The 23,208-nt window shown below is 38.9% G+C and overlaps 1 protein-coding gene across 2 annotated transcripts; it reads left to right on the top strand.

Moving 5' to 3' along the window:
* Positions 1-96: 96 nt before the first annotated feature.
* Positions 97-21,374, top strand: NUDT9 (nudix hydrolase 9). Of its 2 annotated transcripts, none has more exons than XM_045997862.1 (8): positions 97-200; positions 5,422-5,661; positions 6,877-6,972; positions 9,592-9,678; positions 13,655-13,766; positions 17,643-17,789; positions 19,580-19,664; positions 20,489-21,374. In XM_045997862.1, exons 2-8 carry the CDS (start codon positions 5,465-5,467, stop codon positions 20,671-20,673), a joined length of 909 nt encoding a protein of 302 aa, XP_045853818.1. In that variant the 5' UTR covers positions 97-200; positions 5,422-5,464; the 3' UTR covers positions 20,674-21,374. The 2 variants fall into 2 exon arrangements, with proteins under 2 accessions (XP_045853818.1, XP_045853817.1); XM_045997861.1 differs by having other exon boundaries at positions 97-482; positions 20,489-21,373.
* Positions 21,375-23,208: the final 1,834 nt, after the last annotated feature.

Genomic DNA, 23,208 nt, shown 5'->3' with positions numbered 1-23,208 from the left:
AGTACGCCTGCGCGCACTGGGAGGTCGAAAAAGCAGAGCGCTGCGAAGCCGGCGCTGTTCTTGCTTTACGGCGCGGCTGTAAAGCGCTGTTACGGACGCGGGAGGTCACGGGACCCGCGTCGCGGTTCCGCGGCTGCCGGCGCTGGTACTGTCTGCGTCGCTGGCGGGTCTGGTTCTCTTCGTCTCACCGGTGCCAGCGGGTGATTATTTGGGGAGCGCTCCCGGTCTTGTGTGTTTCTGTGAAAGGCGTAGATACTCCTTCTCCGGAGGGGCCGGGTCCTAGTGCCCGCTAGATACCTGGGGCCGTGGGGCGGACCGAGGCTGTGGCCCCAGCTAAGCGTGACCTCGCTCCGCGAAGCCGCCCGCTGGCAGCTGATGGCTGATCGCATCCTGGGAAAGACTTTAGCCACAGTGTCTCTTTCTGTGGCCTTGGCCTCTGTGACTCTCAAGTCCTCGGGCTGTTGCAGCATTCCGGTGTGCAGGTATTTTTCTCTCGTAGTGCTGCCTTCTGAGTCTTTGGGTTGTGGGTGGAGCCAGCGTCTGGTCCTGCGGATTCTGTAGGCTTTGCTTGCATCCTGAGTTTTTATCGCGGTACTCATGTTTTCACAAAGGCTCCAAAATGTTTTATTTACCTTTTGAAGAAAAATGGTGGTAGTAATTTTTCTTCGTCTCTGATGCTGAAATTATGCCATCCTCCATAAGTCACCAGTATTACTGTTTTCCGAGAGTTTAAATTGCACTTGTTCGGTTGTGGTGTTGTCCCGTGCCACCCCCCCTCCCGGTTGATACTTAAAACATTGTGATTAAAATTAATACATGCATATAGTTTAAAGATGTGAACAGTATAAATGGTGTAAAATGAAAAGTATAAGTCGTCATTCCTCCCTATCATCTCTAGTTTTTAAAATATATTTACCATCTACCTCTTTACTCCTGGATAAATTTAGGGATTTATGGTATCTCATACTGCCTCCTACTTTTATATTGCTTCCCCCCCCTTTAATTCATTGTTCAGTAAACACGAGGTCCTAGATATTATGCCAGGTACAGAGTAACGAACGAGTTTGATGTCTCTAGGAATGGTTTTCAAGAAATTCTTCTCGTTTGGCATGTCATGTTTTTTTTTTGTTTTTTTTTTGTTTTTTTTTTTTTTTTTAAAGATTTTATTTATTTATTTGACAGAGAGAGAGATCACAAGTAGGCAGAGAGGCAGGCAGAGAAAGAGGAGGAAGCAGGCTCCCTGCAGAGCAGAGAGCCCGATGCGGGGCTCGATCCCAGGACCCTGAGATCATGACCTGAGCCGAAGGCAGCGGCTCAATCCACTGAGCCACCCAGGCACCCCATGGCATGTCATGTTTACTTTGAGCAAAAGGAAATTTTCTTCTGTCCCTCCTTTCCCCCCATTTTTGTCCTGTCTCCCTCCTCCCCCCACCCTGGGACTCTTGTGATAACTGTTGGACCTTCTGGATTGAACCTCTTGGTTCTCTTTTTCTCTCATTTTCTATTCGTTTGTCCTTTTTGTATGGTGTTCTTAGAGATTTTACTCAAATTTATCTTCCAGAGTACTAATTCAGATTTCGTCTATTATGTCATCTGTTCTATTGAGTTGCCAATTTTGACAAGAACTTCTTTTTCTCTAATTGCTCTAATAGCAGCCTTTTCGTATTTTATGGATATAAAAACTTCTGAATCTGTAAAAATGATAATTAAAATAAATTACCTTCTATTTCATGAATTAACTGTTAGGGGTCAGTGGTCCTGTTACTTTTCAGTCCTTTTTCCTTCTTTTTTTCTTAAACATCTGGTGGACACCAGTTATTGGTTTATATTTTGATTAATGTAGGTAATAGACATTGTTTTCTCTAAACGGGAGGACTGATAGAACATTGGCACATAGACTGGAAGGTTTCAGGTGAGTGTGTGTGAGCAGGTGGCCAGTGCACAGGCTGGGAATGCTCACCTTCCCCTTTCCAGGCTTTACACTAGTGGAGGGAATTCTCTGCTGAGCATAGCTGCCTTAATTGTGTATCCTCGTGTGAACTGTGGTGATTTTAAGCCTAAATTGCTGCTGTATTCTGTAACACTAATATTCACAATAGGGGTTCTAGTCTCCCATTTTAACTTTTTGGCTTTATTCCAGGGGCAGACATAACTAATGCCAACTTTTTATTTGGGGAAGGAGGGTGACCAATTTCCGTGGTTATTGCTCCACTGCCCACTTAGGACAGTTGGGCCCACTAGTTCAAGCTTGAAACCACTCAGGCCACCTCTTTTAGGAATGGCATCTCTCACCCAGCTTTTTGTGCCTATTCTCAAATATAATTTGTTGTATTTTGGTTTGTAAGTCAGTATGAACCCATCCACTTTCTACCTAAAATTGGTTACAATCTCTTTTTTAAAAATTTTTATTTAATTTTTAAATTTCTTTTCAGTGTTCCAGAGTTGGTTACAATCTCTTATTCAGTGGTGGTGGTCTCTTCTCTCTCCTGCTGTGGATTTTGTTGCCTTTTGTACATCTTTATCTCTTTTCAGTGGGATTTGGGAGGGAAGTAATAAACATCTGTGCTTTTTATAATATAACATCATGTGTCAACCAAATTCCAGTTAAAGTAAAAATTTAAAAAATTAATAAACAAATATTCCAAGTTAAAAAAAAAAAACTATATTCTTTGGAAGTTACGAGTGCTATTTTTGATAGATGCCACTAGAACAATGTAAAATTGCTTACCAGTTTCTCTCTCTCTCTTTTTTTTAAGATGTACTTATTTTATTTTAGATTTATTTTAGAGATTGTGTGTGAATGGGGGGGGAGGGCAGAGGGAGAAAGAGAAAGAACAGTCTTCAAAAAGACTCCCCACTGAGCACAGCGCCAAGGAGGGGCTCCATCCCAGGACCCTGAGATCATGACCTGAGCTGAAATCAAGAGTCTGACACTTAACCGACCAGGCACCCCAGTTACTCTTCGTTTTTATATTGCTTGGAACCCCGAGTGAAGTGAGGGTATATCTAAAACCAGTGACTGCTTATTAATGCCCAGAAGTTTTCAATTTTGTTGTAGTCCAATTTATCTGTTTTTCTTTGTTACCTGTGCTTTTGGTTATATCCAAGAAATCATTGTCAAGTTTAGTGACATGAAATTTTCCCTGTATGTTTTAAGAGTTTTATAGTTTTAGGTCTATGTTTGGGTCTTTGATCCATTTTGCATTAGAGTTTGCATATGCTATAAAGTAAGGGACCATCTTCATTTGCATGTGGATATCTAATTTTCCCAGCCCCATTTGTTGAAAAGACTGTCCTTTCCTGTTAAATAGTCTTGGCACCCTTGTCAAAAATCATTTGACTATCTATGTGAGGGTTTATATGTGGGCTGTCCATTCTATCCCATTGATATGTATGTCTGTCTTTATGCCAGTATTACACTGTTATGATTACTATAGCTTCGTAGTAAGTTTTGGAATTAGGAAGTATGACACTTCAACTTTTTCGTTTTCAAGGGACTGTTTGGGGTCCCTTCTTTGTGATCTTGGGAAGTTTTCAGTCTTTCACTATCACACCAAAAAATGGGCTTTTTGTATATGGCCTTTTAATATGTTGAGGTAGTTTTCTTCTTCTTCTTCTTCTTCTTTTGTTTGCTTTTTATTTGAGGTAGCTTTCTTCTATTCCTAGTTTTTTGAATGTTTTTATTGTGAAAGGGTGTTGGATTATGGCAAACTTTTACTGTATAAGTTGGGATAATCATGTGTTTTTTCCCTTCGTTCTGTTAATGTGTATTACGTTAATTGATTTTTGTATTTCTTTTTAAGATTTTATTTATTTATTTATTTGTCAGAGAGAGAGAGAGTGAGCGCACAACAGAGTGGCAGGCAGAGGCAGAGAGAGGAGCAGGCTCCCTGCCGAGCACGGAGCCTGATGTGGGACTCGATCCCAGGACCCTGGGATCATGACCCGAGCTGAAGGCAGCGGTCTAACTGACTGAGCCACCCAGGTGTCCCTGATTTTTGTATGTTTAAACATCCTTGCATTCCCATAAATCTCGCTTGGTCATCATGTCTCATCCTTTAAATGTGCTCTTGAGTCTTGTTTGCTATTATTTTGTTGAGGATTTGTGCATCGATATGCATCAGGGATATTAGTCTATAGTTTTCTAGTAGTGTCTTTGTCTAGCTTTGATATCGGGATAATAATGGTGGCTTCACAGAAAAAATTTGGATATGTTCAGTTTTTTTGGAAGAATCTGAGGAGGATTGGTGTTAATTCTTTACATGTTTCATAGAATTCACCAAAAAAGCCATTGTCTCCCAAATGTTTCTTTGTGAGGAGTAAATAAATACGGTTTTTGCATCACCTTTTAAAATTATTTATAGGGATGCCTGAGTGGCTCAGTTGGTTAAGCATCTGTTATTTGGCATAGGTCATGATCCTGAGGTCCTGGGATGGAGCCCCACAATGGAGCCTGCTTCTCCCTCTGCCTGCTGCTCCCCCTGCTTGTGCTCTCTCCCTCTTTCTCTGACAAATAAATAAATAAAATCCTTTAAAAAATAATAGTATTTATATAACCCCATTCAAATTTCACGACTCTCTTGCAAAAATTTTTTTTTTCCTTTTTTGGTTCAAGAACCAATCCCACATCATTGATTGCATTTAGTTTTCATGTCTCTTTAGTCTGCATCTATCTGGAAGAGTTCCTCTGTCTTTCATGATGTTGTTACCGATTGAAAGAGTACACATATTTATTTTGCAAGCTGTCCCTTGACCTGGTTCTGTTTTATTATTTCCTCATGTTTTCGATTCTGGTCATACATTCTTGTAAGGAATACCTCAGAAATGATGACTGTGTACTTACCAGTGTATGATACAAGGAGACACAGCATATTGACTTATTTCACCACCCTAGCCAGTTGGTGTTTGTCTGATCATTGATACTGTGAGAACAGGGCAGGGATGCTGTCATCAGTTTAGAATTCATATGTTTATCATAGTTGGACTTTCTGTAGTATTACATTACTTCTTGTACAATGTAAGAACTTAAAACAGGTATTTCCATTTTCTTGTTCTTTTTCAAGCCATTTTGCCATACATTTTACACATGTGTTAGATTACAGACTAGTTTCAAAAAGTCTTTTACATTTGTTTTTATGGTTGAATTTTCATAACAAACTTCCCCAACTTTTGTGCTAAAAAATGTAAGCTTCTGTCCCTTTTTCTCAGCTAAAAGAAATAGAGTGAGTTGGTTCCAATTAATAAAATTTGGCAATATTTTAAAAATTTTCATATTTGAAAATAATTTTCTCATAGATGTTAGACTTGTATACTTTGAAATTGAAAAGTATGTTTTTGGGTCTTTGAGTTAGGTTCTTTATTTTTAATTTCTTTTTTTTGGTATTTATGTAAAACATTGTTTTTTTCTTTTATTCTTTTCAGAAACACATTTTCATCCTGTGGGTTTCATCTTAGCTCGAACATCATGTCTACTTCTAGTGGTGTCAGAGAGAATTCCCACAGCAAGGCTCGGACATCTCCTTACCCGGGTTCAAAAGTCCAACGCAGCCAGGTTCCTAATGAGAAAGTAGGCTGGTTTGTTGAGTGGCAAGACTATAATCCTGTGGAGTACACTGCAGTTTCTGTCTTGGCAGGACCGAGGTGGGCAGATCCTCAGATCAGGTGAGCAGATTTGCTGGCATTAGCTGGTAGCTGGGTGTAAGATGGTGAAGAGAATGGTTGTATTTGTAAGTTACCATTTTGGCAGAGCTGAAAAATTATTTTTACCTAGTGTTTGACTTTGTCAAAACTCAATTTCCACATTGGCTTGAATTCTTGCTAAAGCAAGACAATCCGTGTTTGCTGTTCTTTTGGGGGTTTTATGATGATTCTTCCAAAAAAGTAAATCTGTTTTACTGTGGAGCTGTTTTACAGAATGGCACGTGGTGGTACTTATTTTTATTTGTTCTGTTTAGGTTATCAGTAGAATATCTTTTGTGGTTATTTTCCACCATAGCTAGACTCGTATTTGAAGTAGTGAAAATATTTTTCAGAATTTTTTCAGATTACTAAGAACAGGAGGATGATAAAATTAGAGCAGTGGGACAAAAATAAAAAAGGGATAGTTAAAGGATAGAGAAGAAAACAAACACTCAAGCAAAAATCCTTTGCCTAAATTCATGGAAGTACATCACTTCACATTTTATGTTCTTTTAATGAATATAATGATAGAGCTTTTTAAGTACTAACTATGAACTAAGTATTGCACTAAGTGTTTTCTAAGCATGATTTTATTCTTAAAATTGTTCTGGAAGACAGACAGGGTTGTTATTTCTGCTTTGTAGAAAAAACACACACAAAGAATGGAAGCACAGAAAGGTTGCATCTGGTCACAGAGCCAGTAGATGGTGAAGTAGATGGTGTGACTCCTAGGATTCATGCTTTTAACCACTCTGCTAAACTGCCACCGTGGTTTTAGAACAGTTTTATAAGTTTGATTTAATGGGCCAATTTATTATAAATGCTTCCCAAGGGATTATTAGTCAGATAAGTAAAAACATAGGAACCATCAGTTGCCGTATTGTGCCCACAGACAGTTCCTCTTTGCTAATAGTAACATAGACTTTTTTTGTAGCATGTGGGAGGAGCTGCAGATTTTCTGCATAGTCCTTCCTAGAGGGATTATAATACACATCCTTGTATTATAAGGGGTTTCAGTAAACACTTTTTTTAAGAACCTGTTTTGAAGGAGTAAGATGGATTTGTAAATGAAAACTGGCTCTTAAAAAATTAAGTTTCAGGCATACTTTATTATAAATAACAGATTGACTGGCATTATTTAGCTCTTGGTAGTATTAGGCCATTATTTCTTATTTTGCTTTGGTATTCTCATTCCAGTGAAAGTAACTTCTCTCCCAAGTTTAATGAAAAAGATGGGCATGTTGAGAGAAAGAGCCAGAATGGTTTGTATGAGATTGAAAATGGAAGACCCAGGTAGGTACTGAGGATGGATATCTTACAATAATGGGTCTTCAAAGGGTAGAAAACCCAATTAACATTTATCGAGTGCTTGTATGTGCCAGACAATGTACAGAAAAATTTATATGTATGATCTAATTAAAACATTACAATAACCCTGTGGGTGGATAATTTTAGTTCCATTTATAGATAAGGAGAGAGAATGTAAGCAGTTTGCATATAGTAAGTGGGAGAAGCAGGATTTGAATGCACTTTTTTGTAACTCTGCTTTGAAGGTGGAAATAATTGAGTTAATGAACAGAATATGGAGGGGTGCCTGGCTGGCTCAGTCAGTTGAGCATGTGACTCTTGATTTGGGGGTTGTGAGTTGGAGACCCACATTAGGTGTAGGTATTACTGTAAAGAAGTTAGGAAGAACTGGAAAATCAGCATGCCTCAAATAAAACAAAAAAAGAGCAGAGATCTGTAGTCACACTTACCTTGATAAAGTGTGATTTGTATTCTTAGTTTCTCAAGGACAAGGCAGTGATAGTGCTCCTCTTAACCATAACCTGGTCCTTCAGTTTTGCTAAATTCAGTCTTTGGTCATAGCTTCACTTTTCTGTGTTATTGGATCTTTTGATTATTTATTTATTTATTTTTAAGATTTTATTTATTTATTTGACAGACAGAGATCACAAGTAGGCAGAAAAGCAGGCCAAGAGAGAGGAAGGGAAGCAGGCTCCCTGCTGAGCAGAGAGTCGGACGCTGGGCTGGATCCTAGGACCCTGGGATCATGACCTGAGCTGAAGGCAGAGGCTTTAACCCACTGAGCCACCCAGGCGCCTCTTATTGGATCTTTTTAATAACATTGCATTTGACTTATTCCTTGGGTTCTTTTTCTGGGTAAAATATATTAAAAGATATATGTTAAAAGATACATACCCATGTAAAAGGAAAGGCAGCAAAGGCAAGATAGCATATTGTTTTAGCAAAGAGTCTGACTAATAGAAACAATTCTAGCTAGCCTGAGTAACAGGTGAACTTTAGGTTGATAGGATCATCTCAAGGAGCCTGAAGCATAAATGCAGCTAACTTTAGGAAAGGGTGGAATTGAAAATCCATCTCTGCTTTCTTTATGTGTTGCATTTATTTCTCTTTCACTGCAAACAACTTTTTCTGCTTCTCAGGCTACAGGATAGTCTATGTGTCTTTTCTATAGTTCTGATGTACAAGTTAGAGGCTTGGCCTTCTACAAATCTAACATTCTCTCTCTTAATACTGGTTTTGATCATTTTTATTCAGGTGTGTCTGGTTACATGGAATAAAACATAGTTGGCCACCTTGTCCCTCCCTCTGTGAGCTTGAAAAGTAAAACTGTTGTCACCTGGCCAGATGTCTTGTCTTTATTTGTAAGTCTTGCTGAAATATTTCAGAGCCTAGTACAAAAACAATAGCAAAACTCATTCAACTTGAATAATAGTCACAGGGAAGACCAGAATAAAAAGAGCTGGACAATAGGGAAAATTTGGGCTCTTTGTTTATTTACCTTCACGTATTGGGAGAACAAAAGATAAAATCATAATAAGGTAGGACTGTAGGTTACAGTGTTTTACTGGTACATAATGAAAGTTGAACGTTTAAGGAATAATGACTAGAATAAAATTACGCGTGAGTGTTGCCATGTTTACCTGATAGATTTTTTAACATTTGGGTTGTGCTATTTGGTTAAACAGTAAGTTGGCATTTTTATAAAATTGTTTTCTTTAAAAATATTGAAACCCTCTGGGGCGCCTGGGTGGCTCAGTGTGTTAAGCCGCTGCCTTCGGCTTGGGTCATGATCTCAGGGCCCTGGGATCGAGCCCCACGTCGGGCTCTCTGCTCCGCAGGGACCCTGCTTCCTCCTCTCTCTCTGCCTGCCTCTCTGCCTACTTGTGCTCTCTCTCTGTCAAATAAATAAAATAAAATCTTTAAAAAAAAATATTGAAACCCTCAGTAATACTACTACCTCATATATGCTACAAAATATATAGCATTGGTAATAAACATCCAGAACCCACTGAGAAGAAATGGACTTTTAAAAGTAACAAAAATAGGGGTGGAAGAATGTGTGACTCTTGATCTTGGGGTTATGGGTTTGAGCCTCACATTGGGCATAGGGATTACTTAAAAAAATGAATTTAAAAAAAGTAACAAAACTTTCATGAGAAGGATTGTATGAGACGGGAGTTAAGAAAAGGGAATGGTGAGAAAGTGAAGATGAGGGTGGGTATCTTGAAAGATAAATCATCACTGTTGTAGAGATAGATGATGACTAGGTACAGACCATTTGTTTGCCCTGTTGTACGAGTCCAGAAAAGTGCTGGTTTAAATTTAGGAATATAGATGAAAACTGAAAAAGTTCTTATATTGAGAACAACTTTGAAAATGAGATCTTCCTCTTGGTTCAAGCTCAGAGCTCAGACATGCACACAAAAAAGTTAAATAACAGTGTAAGGAAATATGTAATTTTAGTGCCAGATACGTGATAATGCTAGTGGATTTGAGATGAGATATTATTTCCCTCTTACTGTACTTACTGCCTTCTTCTGGGCCATATCAAGTTACGTTAAAAAAGATGGACACATTCAATTGATATTACATTTTTTGTCCCAGAAATCCTGCAGGACGGACAGGACTTGTTGGCCGGGGGCTTTTGGGGCGATGGGGCCCAAATCATGCTGCAGATCCCATCATAACCAGGTAAGAATGAAAACATTTCAGTAGCAGAGAGCCAAGTGATTGGAGAAATACGGACTGTAACCATGTGTTTACATATACACATGTATGTATGTTTGTGTATATATAATGTATACTTGCATAAGTATGTGTGATTATATATATACATGAGTGTATATAGGTATACTTGTGAAATCTGTATTTTAAATGGACGTCATGTGAAATCATACTGATAGAAGTGTAAAGCTATAATTTTAGGCATTATCTGAACAAAGTTAACTCACCTGGTATTTACTGAACATCTCTTTGTTCACAGAATTGAGTAGGTGTTTTGGAGGATATAAAAAAGTAAAAGAATCTTAAGTTTCAGCTCCCTGTCACAGAATTGCTATGGCTTCATTTGCAAGATGAAAAATATGCAATAAGAAAACATGTCAAGGTTTAAAAAAAAAGAAACATGTCAGGTAACATGGGTGATAACAGGATGCTTTAGAAAATTAGATGTGCGTGGGTAGCTCAGTAGGTTAAGTGTCTGACTCTTGATTTTGGCTCGAGTCATGATCTTAAGTCCCGAGCTCAAACCCTGCAGTGGGCTCTGTGTTGGGCATGGAGCCTGCTTAAATTCTTCTCTATCCTTCTCCTCCTATGCTGCCCTCCCCCTCCCCCCATTAGTTTAGATGTGGGTCATGATGATGGTAAACTGGAGCACCCAAGAAAGGCATTGTTAAGGAGGCGGACTTGAGCTGAGCTTGAAGCTTAGATAGGGGGACAGCAGGAGGGCCAAGAACAAGGCTTGTAGTAGTATCTGAGTACTGAGGGCCAGTGAAAAGACCAGCTTGGTTGAAGCAGAAGATTTTTATAGAATAGTGGGTAATTAAGCTTATTTAATTTTTGTGCAATTTTAGTGTGGAGAATATTGAATGCCAGAGTTAAGGAGTGTGAACTGGAGCCAGTGAAGATTTCAGAACAGGGAACAGGCATTCTCTTCCTGAGGGAGTCTATCTGGTAAGCCAGATTGTATTCAGAAGGCCCCTTGGTGAGCACGAATCAGAATAAAGAAGGTAGGTGAGTCCAGTGTTTATATGTACTTGACTGTCTCCGTAGGGATCATCTTTCCAGCACATCTGGAATATTGTATCATCTCTGTCATTCTTTTAATTTCTTTATTTTTAGAATGTCTTCACTTACCAATTCCCTTCTCACATGTAATTGTTACTTCCCCTTATTTTTTTTACTTTATTTTATTTTTTTTAAGATTTTATTTATTTATTTGACAGACGGAGATCACAAATAGGCAGAGGCAGGCAGAGAGAGAGGAGGAAGCAGGCTCCCTGCCTAGGAGGGAGGCCGATGTGGGGCTCGATCCCAGGACCCTGGAATCATGACATGAGCAGAAGGCAGAAGCTTAACCCACTGAGCCACCCAGATGCCCCTGTTACTTCTCTTTAAATGATGTAAATACTCTCAATATTTTTACTTCTTTAGTTTTGATATTTTAAAGGCCTTTCTTTCTTTCAGGAGACTTTGTTTTTCTCTGATCTAAGAATATGATTTCATAGTTTAACTCTAGGAAAGTAGCTTATTTCCCTTACTTTCAAGTTACTGAAGAGGCACCAATATTTGTCCCATCTTATTTGCCTGCTTGCCCTTTCAGTTCTCTTGTCAAAAGAGATCTTCACCCCACACCCCACCCAGACTTAATCTTTCATCCAGCTATCCACCTACCCACCTGCCAGTCCACCTCCCTCCCTATCTGCTTACCTACGTATCCACCTGCCAACCTACCTATCAGTTTCAAATTCCTTTAGAAGCTTTATGGTTCAAATGAAATGGGAAGAGTTAATACATTTTTATTAATGAATGTAAGTAAAAAATATTAATGACAGTCTCAGTTTCTTTCCAGTTTTGCTGAGACTAGCTAAAATGAGGAAGGTGTGAAACATTTGAAGCAGGAATGCTAATAAGGGGCCAGGAAGAAAAGGGAAGCTAGAGACTTGAAAGTTAGCTTCTCATTAGCTTATTTTTATCTTTGGGGGAACAAATATACGGGAGTTGTGGTGATTATGTTGCATTGTTTCAAAATAATAGACATTTTGAGCTTAATTCTGTCCGTATAAAAATGAGACGCCTGAAGGCTTTGAGATGGTCCACGGCTGTGAAAGAGCCCACAGGTGGCAGAGTCTAGCTTTGAGCTGTGCTGTTAGGTTGATGCTCTTTGCTGCCTGGGTAATGGATCTGTTAACCGAGTCCCTTTAAATTGAGGAGGGGCAGTAGAAATGGAGGGAAGAGAAGAATGTAGGAAGTTAGTTTGTCCATTTGTTTTTCACAAAACTACTCAAAGTAGGTATTAACCTATCTGTTCGATAGATCTGAAAATGAAGACTCACTGAGGTTAAGTGACTCACCTAAATCTTGTAGATCTGAAATTTGAATCAGGGGTATTTGTTTTCGGATCTTGTGCACGTTCTCTTTTATACCAGGTTTTCACTAATGAGTAATCCTAGGAGTCACCTCGTCACTTTTAAAGATTCCATTCCCTTTTTTTTTCAAGTCCTTCATGTTTCAGAACAGCATTGTATAGTATAGAATTTCACTAATGTTCCTGTCCATACTCTCCAGGGCAAGTGTTAAATTTTTCTCTTCCCAGGTGCCTCTCCTGGAATTCTATGTGTACAACTATCTTACATTCCTTTAGATACTTTAAAATGAAAATGTGATGGGAAGCGTTAATATATTATTGTGAATAAAATCAGATCACAAGTTAATGGTGGGGCGCCTGGGTGGCTCAGTGGGTTAAAGCCTCTGCCTTCGGCTCAGGTCTATGATCCCAGAGTCCTGGGATCGAGCCCGGCATCGGGCTCTCTGCTCTGCAGGGAGCCTGCTTCCTCCTCTCTCTCTGCCTGCCTCTCTGCCTACTTGTGATCTCTCTGTCAAATAAATAAATAAAATCTTTAAAAAATAAATACATAAGTAAATCTTAAAAAAAAAAACACCTCATTTATTTCATTGAATCTAATGCCATGCAGTGATTAGATACTAGGCTTTCTATTTTGGTTTAGTACTGGAAGTTCAAAGTCTTTATCTTTGCCTAAGTTCATATTAGAATAATTCTTAAAATTGGGTGTTGAGGGTGGCTGTGGTGGGGGTAGAGAAGGGAAAGGGGGAGATGTATCAGCATTTCTGGCAAAGAAGATATGGTTAGAAGAAGTGCATTCTGAAAGGAATTATCTATTTAAAAAAATTTTTTTTTTTAAGATTTTTATTTTATTTATTTGACAGATAGAGGTCACAAGTAGGCAGAGAGGCAGGCAGAGAGAGAGGAGGAAGCAGGCTCCCTGCCAAGCAGAGAGCCCGATGCGGAGCTCGATCCCAGGACCCTGGGATCATGACCTGAGTGAAAGGCAGAGGCTTTAACCCACTGAGCCACCCAGGCGCCCCTATTTAAAAATTTTTTTAAAAAGATTTTATTCATATGAGAGAGTGAGCAAGAGTCAGGGGGAGGGGCAAAGGGTGGGGGATAAGCAGACTCTGCAGTGAGCGCAGGGCCCAGTGTGGGCCTCAGTCCCATGACCCTGATGAGATCATGACCTGACCTGAAATCAAGAGTCAGACACTTAACTGACTGAGCCACCCAGTTGCCCATACACTACTTGTGATTCTTAAAAAATGTCCTTGGACTATTTTTTAAGTTTACGCCCCTGTCTCTAAATTCTGTTCAGCTTCTTTTTTTGACAGTACTTAAGTAGTAAAAACTATTTATATTCTGAATTTTTATTCCAGAGAATACAGTATCTTTTATGGAAAGTAGATATCCGGCTTGGTTTGTAAATACAGAGTGTTTCTATTACAAAATAATTTTTTGGTAAAACTAGCTGATTTGAGGTAAACTTATATATGTCTTGTTATAAAGAAAAATACATCTTTATAACTTTGTCTCAAGCTTGAGACAGGTCCTTTTCTTTGCTCTAAATCAGTTATGATTTTCTATTACTATTTATAGGTGGAAAAGGGATAGTAGTGGAAATAAAATCACCCATCCCATTTCTGGGAAAAACATCTTACAGTTTGTGGCAATAAAAAGGAAAGACTGTGGAGAATGGGCAATCCCAGGGGTAAGAATTAAAATTAAATCAAATTAATGTTTCAAGTCCTTCTTAGTTGCTTCATTTGCTGCAAGGTTATTGTGTGTGGATCTTTACCCTTCATTTATCTTCCCTCCCTCCCCACTTCAGGAATTCTTTTGTCATTCCTCACTGCAGTGAAGTCTCACTGTCAATAGCAAATGTAAGATGATGCATCAAAGTTGTTAGAATTTGAGTCTAATTATAAAACCTTTGGAAAAGAACATGGACTTTGGAGTTAGACATAGGCTTGTATCCTGGTCTTTCTACTCTGAGCTGAGTATTTGGAGTTCAAACCCTTCTCTTTAAAATAAATATAATTATATCTGCTTCATGGGATTGCTAGTGATAAAGCACATGACATAAAGTAGGTATTCATAAATGGTGGATCCCGTTTCAGAATGCAGCCTCTACTCTAAGTCCGAGTAAAACTGAGAGCATTCTTTTGTTGAATTCTGATAACTTTAGACATTAAAAAAAGATAACTTTTATTACTTACTGTTTCTTGTAGTTTAAAAAAAATTCCATACTATCATCAGGAATAGTGTATTTTTTTACGTTCATGTCAGCGTATATTTGCAGTGGTATTTTAAAATGGGTGTTTGTATTGATAAAAGAAAGTAGAAGAACTATATGATACTCTCAATAGATGCTGAAAAAGCATTTGACAAAGTACAGCATCCTGTCCTGATCAAAACTCTTAAGTAGGGATAGAGGGTACATACTTTAATATCATCAAAAATGAAAAACTCGCAGCGAATATCATTCTCAATGGAGAAAAACTGAGAGCTTTGCCGCTAAGCTCAGGAACACGGCAGGGATGTCCATTATCACCACTGCTATTCAACATAGTACTAGAAGTCCTAGCCTCAGCAATCAGACAACAAAAAGAAATAAAAGGCATCCAGATTGTCAGAGAAGAAGTCAAACTCTTGCTCTTTGCAGATGATATGATACTTTATGTGGAAAACCCAAAAGACTGCACTCCGAATCTACTAGAACTTGTACGGGAATTCAGTAAAGTGTCAGGATATAAAATCAATGCACAGAAATCAGTTGCATTTCTATATGCCAACAGCAAGACAGAAGAAAGAGAAATTAAGAAGTCAGTCCCATTTACAATTGCACCCAAAACCATAAGATACCTAGGAATAAACCTAACCAAAGAGGCAAAGAATTCTGTATTCAGAAAACTATAAAGCACTCATGAAAGAAATTGAGAAAGACACAAAGAAATGGAAAAATGTTCCGTGCTCATCGATTGGAAGAACAAATATTGTGAAAATGTCTATGCTACCTAAAGCAATCTACACGTTTAATGCAATCCCTATCAAAATCCCAATGGAACAAATAATCCTAAAATTTGTATGGAACCAGAAAAGACCCCGAATAGCCCTAGGAATGTTGAAAAAGAAAACCAAAGTTGGTGGCATCACAATTCCAGACTTCAAGCTCTATTACAAAGCTGTCATCATCAAGACAATATGATTCTGCCACAAAAACAGACACAGATCAGTGGAACAGAATAGAGAGCCCAGAAATAGACCCTCAACTCTATGGTCAACTAATCTTTGACAAAGCAGTAAAGAATGTCCAATGGGAAAAAGACAGTCTTTTCCACAAATGGTGTTGGGAAAATTGGACAGCCACATGCAGAATAATGAAATTGGACCATTTCCTTACACCACACACAAAAAGACTCCAAATAGGTGAAAGACCACAGTGTAAGAAAGGAATCCATCAAAATACTTGAGGAGAACACACCAGCAACCTCTTCAACCTCAGCCACAGCAACTTCTTCCTAGAAACAGCACCAAAGGCAAGGGAAGCAAGAGCAAAAACGAACTATTGGGACTTCATCAAGATTAAAATCTTTTGCACAGCAAAGGAAACAGTCAACAAAACCAAAAGACAGCCAACAGAATGGGAGAAGATATTTGCAAATGACATATCAGAGAAAGGACTAGTATCCAAAATCTATAAAAGAACTTACCAAACTCAACACCCAAAGAACAGATAATCCAATCAAGAAATGGGCAGAGGACATTAACAGACATTTCTGCAAAGAAGACATCCAGATGGCCAACAGACACATGAAAAAGTGTTCCATATCACTTGGCATCAGGGAAATACAAATCAAAACCACAATGAGATACCACCTCAGCCAGTCGGAATGACTAAAATTAACAAGTCAGGAAATGACAGATGCTGGCGAGGATGCAGAGAAAGGAGAACCCTCCTACACTGTTGGTGGGAATACAGCCACTCTGGAAAACAGCATGGAGTTTCCTCAAAAAAATTAAAAATAGGGCTACCCTACGACCTGGCAATTGTGGTACTGGGTATTTAACCTAAAGATACAAATGCAGTGATCTGAAGGGGCACGTGCACCCGAATGTTTATAGCAGCAATGTCCACAATAGCCAAACTATGGAAAGAACCTAGATGTCCATCAACAGATGAATGGATAAAGATGTGGTATATATACACAATGGAATACTATGCAGCCATCAAAAGAAGTCTTGTCATTTGCGACAACGTGGATGGAACTAGAGGGTATTAGGCTGAGTGAAATAAGTCAGTCAGAGAAAGACAATTATCATATGATCTCCCTGATAGGAAGTTGAGAGGCAAAGTTGGGGACTTAAGGGGTAAGGAAGGAAAAAAATGAAATAAGATGGGATCAGGAGGGAGACAAACCATGAGAGACTCTTAATCTCACAAAACAAACTGAGGGTTGTGGGGGGGAGGGGGAGGGAGAGGGTGATTGGGTTATGGACATTGGGGAAGGTATGTGCTATGGTGAGTGCTGTGAGTGCTGTGAAGTGTGTAAACCTGGTGATTCACAGAACTTACCCGTAGGGCTAATATTACATTATGTGTTAATAAAAAATAAAAAATTTATTAAAAAGTAAAACGGGTGTTTGTGCAACAGAGGTATTTTTGTTTTTTTAATTTTTAATTTTAATTTTAATTTATTTTTTTAAGATTTTATTAATTTATTTGACAGAGATTACAAGTAGGCAGAGAGGCAGGCAGAGAGAGAGAGAGAGGAGGAAGCAGGCCCCCTGCTGAGCAGAGAGCCCAATGTGGGGCTTGATCCCAGGACCCTGGGATCATGACCGGAGCTGAAGGCAGAGGCTTTAACCCACTGAGCCACCTGGGCGCCACTTGTTTGGTTTTGTTTTTAAGGTTTACTTATTTGAGAGAGAGAGAGAGAGAGACACACACACACACAGTTAGACAGGGGCAGAGGGAGAAGCAGACTCCCCGCTGAGTAGGGAGCCCAACACAGTGCTCCATCCCATGGATCATGACCTGAGCTGAAGGCAGCGGCTTAGCCAACTGAGCCACCCAGGTGCCCCCAGCAGTGTTTTTTTTTTTTTTTTTACATTTAAAAATTTTTTTAGCAGTAGAGGATTTTACATTTTATGCCATATTATGAAATGGAGATAGTTTGGTAAGAGGACGACTCTTTATACATATACTGCTATCTGCAAGAATGGTTTTTTCCACTATAGGACAAAAATGGATTAGAATGAACAATGGGGAAGTATTAGCTTGCTGTATTCTTCCTTGCTTCCAGGCCCTCCCCCTTAGCTTGAGGTTGGAAGGTACCAGGAAAGAGGTCTGTTTGGCTCAGTTTACCACATGCTAACCTTGAACCAATTACTGTGGTCAAATACATGGGATACCCTGACTGGCTGCTGCTTCTAGAATCAAATGGTTTATAGAAGAACATAGCACAGGAGAATGGGGATCATCGTTATGGGCAGCTAGAACAATGTTTACTGTATCACCCAGTAAATATCTGTTGCATGAGTTAAAGCGTATTACTTTTTTTTTCTCTTAAAATATGATTCTTAGGGGATGGTGGATCCTGGAGAGAAGATTAGTGCTACACTTAAAAGAGAGTTTGGCGAAGAAGCTCTCAACTCCTTACAGAAATCTGGAGCAGAAAAGAGAGAATTAGAGGAACAGTTGCACAAGCTCTTCAGCCAGGAACATCTAGTGGTAAGAAAAGGTGGTTCCTCTGAAGGGAATTAGCCCCGTGGACAAGTGAAAATTATTTAAAAGTTCACCTGGAAATCCAGTAGTTTATTCTCTGAATAAAGTGAATTACCTGTGTATTTGAAATACATATTCCTAAACACAACTTAAATTCAGTAGATCTTCACCGAAAATGAGTTCTGCTTAGTTATATAGCCCAACTTTAGGTCAATTACATTAGAATACATTTTTCTCCTCTGAGTTTTTCTTTGGACTACATGTGAGCTAATGTGACCCTGAGCTCACCCATCCATCAGAGAACCTTTAAAAAAAAAAAACTATATGAATTTGGCTGTTTACAAAGACATTTACATTTTAAGTTACGTTATTCAGAGTTTTTTTGGTGGATAACCATTTAAGTCTTATCTCTGTTTTGTCTACATACCCTTTGTAATTTAAAAAAAGTACACATCAGTATATGTGTATTGAGGATAAGAAAAAGTACTACAGAGTTTCTTCTGTTTATGCTGGCATTTATTCCACTTGCTATGTTTCCTTTTAGAATTGGGATTCCTTATTTATGTTCAGGTTTTTGGTCACATTTGTGTTAGATGGCTAGATCCAAATCTTTTCATGTATTAAGAGCTTAAATATTAGTCTTTACCAAATTTATTTATAGAGCTCTTTATAACTGAAAGACTCTTTGTATGTCTGAAACTATTATTACAGAAATTACGAAAACAAAAATACTTATAGAGCCTTTAAAAAAGTCATATGGCCCAAATGTGACTGGGATTATGGAATTAAAGTCTGTGGAGTTGAGGGTTTTGTGAATTTTTTATTTTCGCATGAGGGGATGGGAGGTGGGAGAAGGGACAGAGGGAGACAGAATACCAGGCTTAGTCCCAGAACTCTGAGATCATGACCTGAGCTGAAATCAAGAGTGAGATGCTTAACCAACTGAGCCACCTAGGCGCCCTGAGGGTTTTTGTGAATTTTAAAGCTGAGTCAAATGGTTCTGGACAATATTGTTTCCTGGGAAATTTAAAACAAGCATATAGAATGCTACATGAAAGGTTCTGTGATATTTACATTTCTTTATGAAAGGTGAAATAATGGAGTCAGTTATGTCAAGGGGTTTTAAAATGAAGCTAAGAGGCCTTTAGGGAGGTGGGCCTTATGCACTTCACCAGGTGGAGCCCTGAACTTTTAAACTGGGCCAAACCACAAATACTCCAAAGACTACACAAACACCCGCAACTTGCTAAAGAACAGACTTGCTTAGCGATAGCCTCAGTAACCAATTACATTCAGCCGCGATTGGTTTTCTGTACCAACGCCAGTCAGAATTCTTTGTAAACAACTTCTACAAGCATTTTCTTTCTAGCTTTAAAAAAGCCTGAATTGGGGCACCTGGGTGGGTTAGTCATTTAAGTGTCTGCCTTTGACTTAGGTCATGATCCCAGAATCCTGGGATCGAGCCCCCTCTTGGGCTCCCTGCTCAGCGAGGATCCTGTTTCTTCTCCCTCTGCTGCTGCTCCTTGTGTCAAAATAAATAAAATCTTAAAAAAAATAAAAATAAAAAATAAAAAACCCTGACTTGCTCCCTAGTGGGACAGTGGGTTGCTACCCAAATCTGTGTACCCTTAGTTGCTGTTCTTTGATCCTAAATAAATGCATAATTATTGCCTCCTGACTATTTATGCACACTGTTTTGCAACAGGATATTTATATTTCTGATTCTACTGAAGGTAACACACATTTGCTCGCCCCATTTATTTCTACACTTTTTTTCTGCCTCCTTTTAAAAATAGATATATAAGGGATATGTTGATGATCCTCGAAACACTGATAATGCATGGATGGAGACAGAAGCTGTGAACTACCATGATGAAACAGGTAAACTGACTTATGTTTATTAAACTGGGTAAGAGGCACTCTGATACTTGTGGAATGAATGCTCATCAAAGAGCATTTGCTTTTTCAAAGCTCTTGATAGCATTGGCAGATTTTCTTACAGAAATATGCCATTTACATTCATATGTAATGAATGTACAATAGTGAATGAGAGCAGCATTACTTTTAATTTTTTGATAAGTATTTTAATATGTTTATATTTATTTGTAAATACAATTATAAATATTTTCATTTATGATTTCTGGTTTGGGGTCATGGTTAGAAAGGCCCACTTACCTTAATAGTGTAAAATGAATTGCCAATAATTGTTTTATTTTTTATACATTTAAATCTCTAATCCCTCTAGAATTTATTTTGACATAAGTTTTCATACTTATTTAATAGAACTCTTTTTCTAAAGGCTGATATTCTTACTTTTTAAAAAGAAAAGCTTCCTTACTTGTGCCTCTACTTAAAATTTGGGAACTTGGGGGGCGGTGCCTGGGTGGCTCATTTAAGTGGTTTCAGCTCAGGTCATGATTTCAAGGTCCTGGGATCGAGCCTGACTTCGGGCTTCGCACTCAGCGCAGAGTCTGCTTGTCCCTCTGCCTTTCTCCCTGCTCGTCCCCTCTCTCTCTCAAGTAAATAGTAAATAAAATCTTTCTTTAAAAAATTTAGAAACTTGATTAAAATTGGGACATTTCGAAGATTTGGAACATTCTAGTTTTTAATGGACTGGGCCACATTTACTTGAAGCTACAGAATTATGTTGAAAATAAATAAATGAATGAATTTTTCTTGGTGATATTTTTTTTCTTTGGTAACAGGTGAGGTAATGGATAACCTTACCCTAGAAGCTGGCGATGATGCTGGAAAAGTGAAATGGGTGGACATCAGTGATCAACTCCAGCTCTATGCCAGTCACTCTCAATTCATCAAACTGGTGGCCGAGAAGCGAGATGCACACTGGAATGAGGACTCTGAAACTGAAACTGAGTGCCGCGGGTTGTAGCCCGCATCACTGAGGGAGCCATGAGCCAGCAAAGGGGCATGTGCTGAAAAGAAAGCAGCATCACAGAGCTCGTCCTACAAGAGGGCAGGGTTGGTCACTTGGAATTTATTTTATTCACTTTCAAAGCTATTTGCATTTAGAAGTTCGTATCAGAATATAATTAGTAAATATGGTGAAATGCAACACAGAATTTTCTGCTTTCCAGTCAAAAGAAATACAAATAATCATTTTGTATGTGTTCTAATTAAGCATAGATTAAACCAAGTCTAAACAACTGATGCTTGTTCAAGAATCATAATCTGAATAAAGATAAATTTATGGTCAGCCATAACTTCTGTTTTCCATCTAGTTCTTATTTATCAGTTCTTTTTTTTTTTTTCTGTTGATCTTCTGGTGTCTGAAGGATGTTCTTGCCACATCAGGCTCCTTTAGGAGGAGCACCACCATTGTCTAGCCTATCTTTAAATTATTTGCCTCATACTTTGTTTTATGTAATCTTGGAATTTTCAAAATGGAAACCTTATATATTTTTCTTGACTTTAGAATCATCAGTGTTTTGGGGAAGTTTCAGTCACTCTTTTAGTCAATAAAGATCAAGGTCAGTGAACAAGAACTCATGTTCTCACTTTTCAAAAATTCTCAATTAGGGATGCCTGAGTGGCTGAGTCAATTAAGCGGTGGCCTTCAGCTCAGGTCATGATCCCATGTTCCTGAGATCGAGTCCCGCATTGGGCTTCCTGCTCTGTGGGGATCCTGCATCTCCCTCTCCCTCTGCTTGTGCTCTTTTTCTCTCCCTGTCAAATAAATAAATAAAAATCTTTATAAATAAAAAAAAAAAATTCTGAATTAAAAGATATGTTCAGAGAATTGTAAAATGATACGTTTATTTCACTCTATTATAACTGCATGTATCATAAGTGAATTAAGAATAGATGGTCTGGGGAGCCTGGGTGGCTCAGTGGGTTAAAGCCTCTGCTTTTGGCTCAGGTCATGATGCCGGGGTCCTGGGATTGAGCCCCGCATTGTGCTCTCTGCTCCGCACGGAGCCTGCTTCCTCCTCTCTCTCTGCCTAGTTGTGACTTCTCTCTGTGAAATAAATTAAAAAAAAAAAAAAAAGATGGTCCTACAATGGAATATTACGCAGCCATCAAAAAGACAATCTTGCCATTTACAATGACGTGGCTAGAACTTGAGCGTATTACGGTAAGCAAAATAAGTCAGTCAGAAAGATAATTATCATATGATCTCACTGATATGAGGAATCTGAGAAATAAGACAGAGGATCATAGGGGAAGGGAGGGAAAAATGAAACAAGACAAAACCAGAGAGGAAGACAAACCATAAGAGACTCTTAATCTCAGGAAACAAACAGGGTTTCTGGAGTGGAGGGGAGTGGGAGGAATGGGGTGGCTGGGTGATGGACACTGGGGGAGTATGTGTTGTAGGGAGTGCTATGAATTATATAACACTGATGAATCACAGACCTGTACCCCTGAAACTACATCATATGTTAATAAATAAATGTTCAGAAAGGAATTGAAATGAGACAGATGGAGGTCTTTTAAGAGGTTTTTTTTTTGGGGGGGGGAAGGGAACGGTAAGGATTTGAATAGGTTTTTGAGAGGGCTACTGTTAACAGGATTTGAGGAAAGGAAAGAGTTGATGGTCTGGGTGCTCGTGGAGGCAGGGAAGAGGAAGGAAAAGAATACTTGTCTGCGTGGACAGGTGTATCACGTTCTGGCTGTATGATGTCCATTGGGAAAGTCCTGTGGTGTTTAGTCCTGTCAACCTGAAGTGGGGACCATTATAATTCCTTTATTCCAGCTGGACTACAGATGGGGGATCTGAAGAAAAGGAGGTTTAGGGGATAAAAGACATGGTTGTTGGGGCACCTGGGTGGCTCAGTGGGTTAAGCCTCTGCCTTCAGCTCAGGTCATGATTCCAGGGTCCTGGGATGGAGCCCCGCATCAGGTTCTCTGCTCAGCAGGGAGCTTGCGTCCCCCCCCCCCTCTCTGCCTGCCTCTCTGCCTACTTGTGATCTCTCTCTGTGTGTCAAATAAATAAATAAATAAATCTTAAAAAAAAAGAGACATGGTTGTTTCCCTTTCTTCACATATTTGGAAAAAGTATTATAGTAGCTTGAGGATGGAACTGGGCTAAGGTAAATCAAAAGATTTTTTCCCCCCAATTTAGTGTCAAAACTACTTTGGCGGTAAACCTGAGCTGAACTGACAGGAAGCTTTCTCCCCATTCCTGTGACTGTAAGAGAAACATTAGAATATTTGATTTCAGGATGTTGTTTCAGACTGTTCTGGAAGCGTTATAAGGTTTCAATATGAGACTAATTTTCTAAAATCCATAAAATCCTGGTCCCTGGTTATGTAATAAGGGACTTGTGCTGACTAGGATGACCTGCTCATTAGGTGATAAGTAGGATGACCTTCTTCTAGAATGAACAATTTGGATTCTATTTTTACTGTTTGTCAGGAAGAGATTGCTTTTTCCTGGCACTAAATGGAATTCTTTAAATTGAAG

This window comes from Meles meles, chromosome 2, assembly GCF_922984935.1.
Source record: "Meles meles chromosome 2, mMelMel3.1 paternal haplotype, whole genome shotgun sequence".
NCBI lineage: Eukaryota > Metazoa > Chordata > Mammalia > Carnivora > Mustelidae > Meles > Meles meles.
Note: the sequence above shows the minus strand (reverse complement) of the source record. Positions and strands in the feature narration are given on the sequence as shown.

Excerpts from the sequence above, each read along its gene's own strand:
- NUDT9 (XM_045997861.1), top strand. The coding sequence starts at position 376 with ATGGCTGATCGCATCCTGGGAAAGACTTTAGCCACAGTGTCTCTTTCT. Across the intron at positions 483-5,421 it reads TGCAGCATTCCGGTGTGCAG|AAACACATTTTCATCCTGTG; the intron begins GTATTTTTCTCT and ends TATTCTTTTCAG. Across the intron at positions 17,790-19,579 it reads TCAGCCAGGAACATCTAGTG|ATATATAAGGGATATGTTGA; the intron begins GTAAGAAAAGGT and ends TTTTAAAAATAG.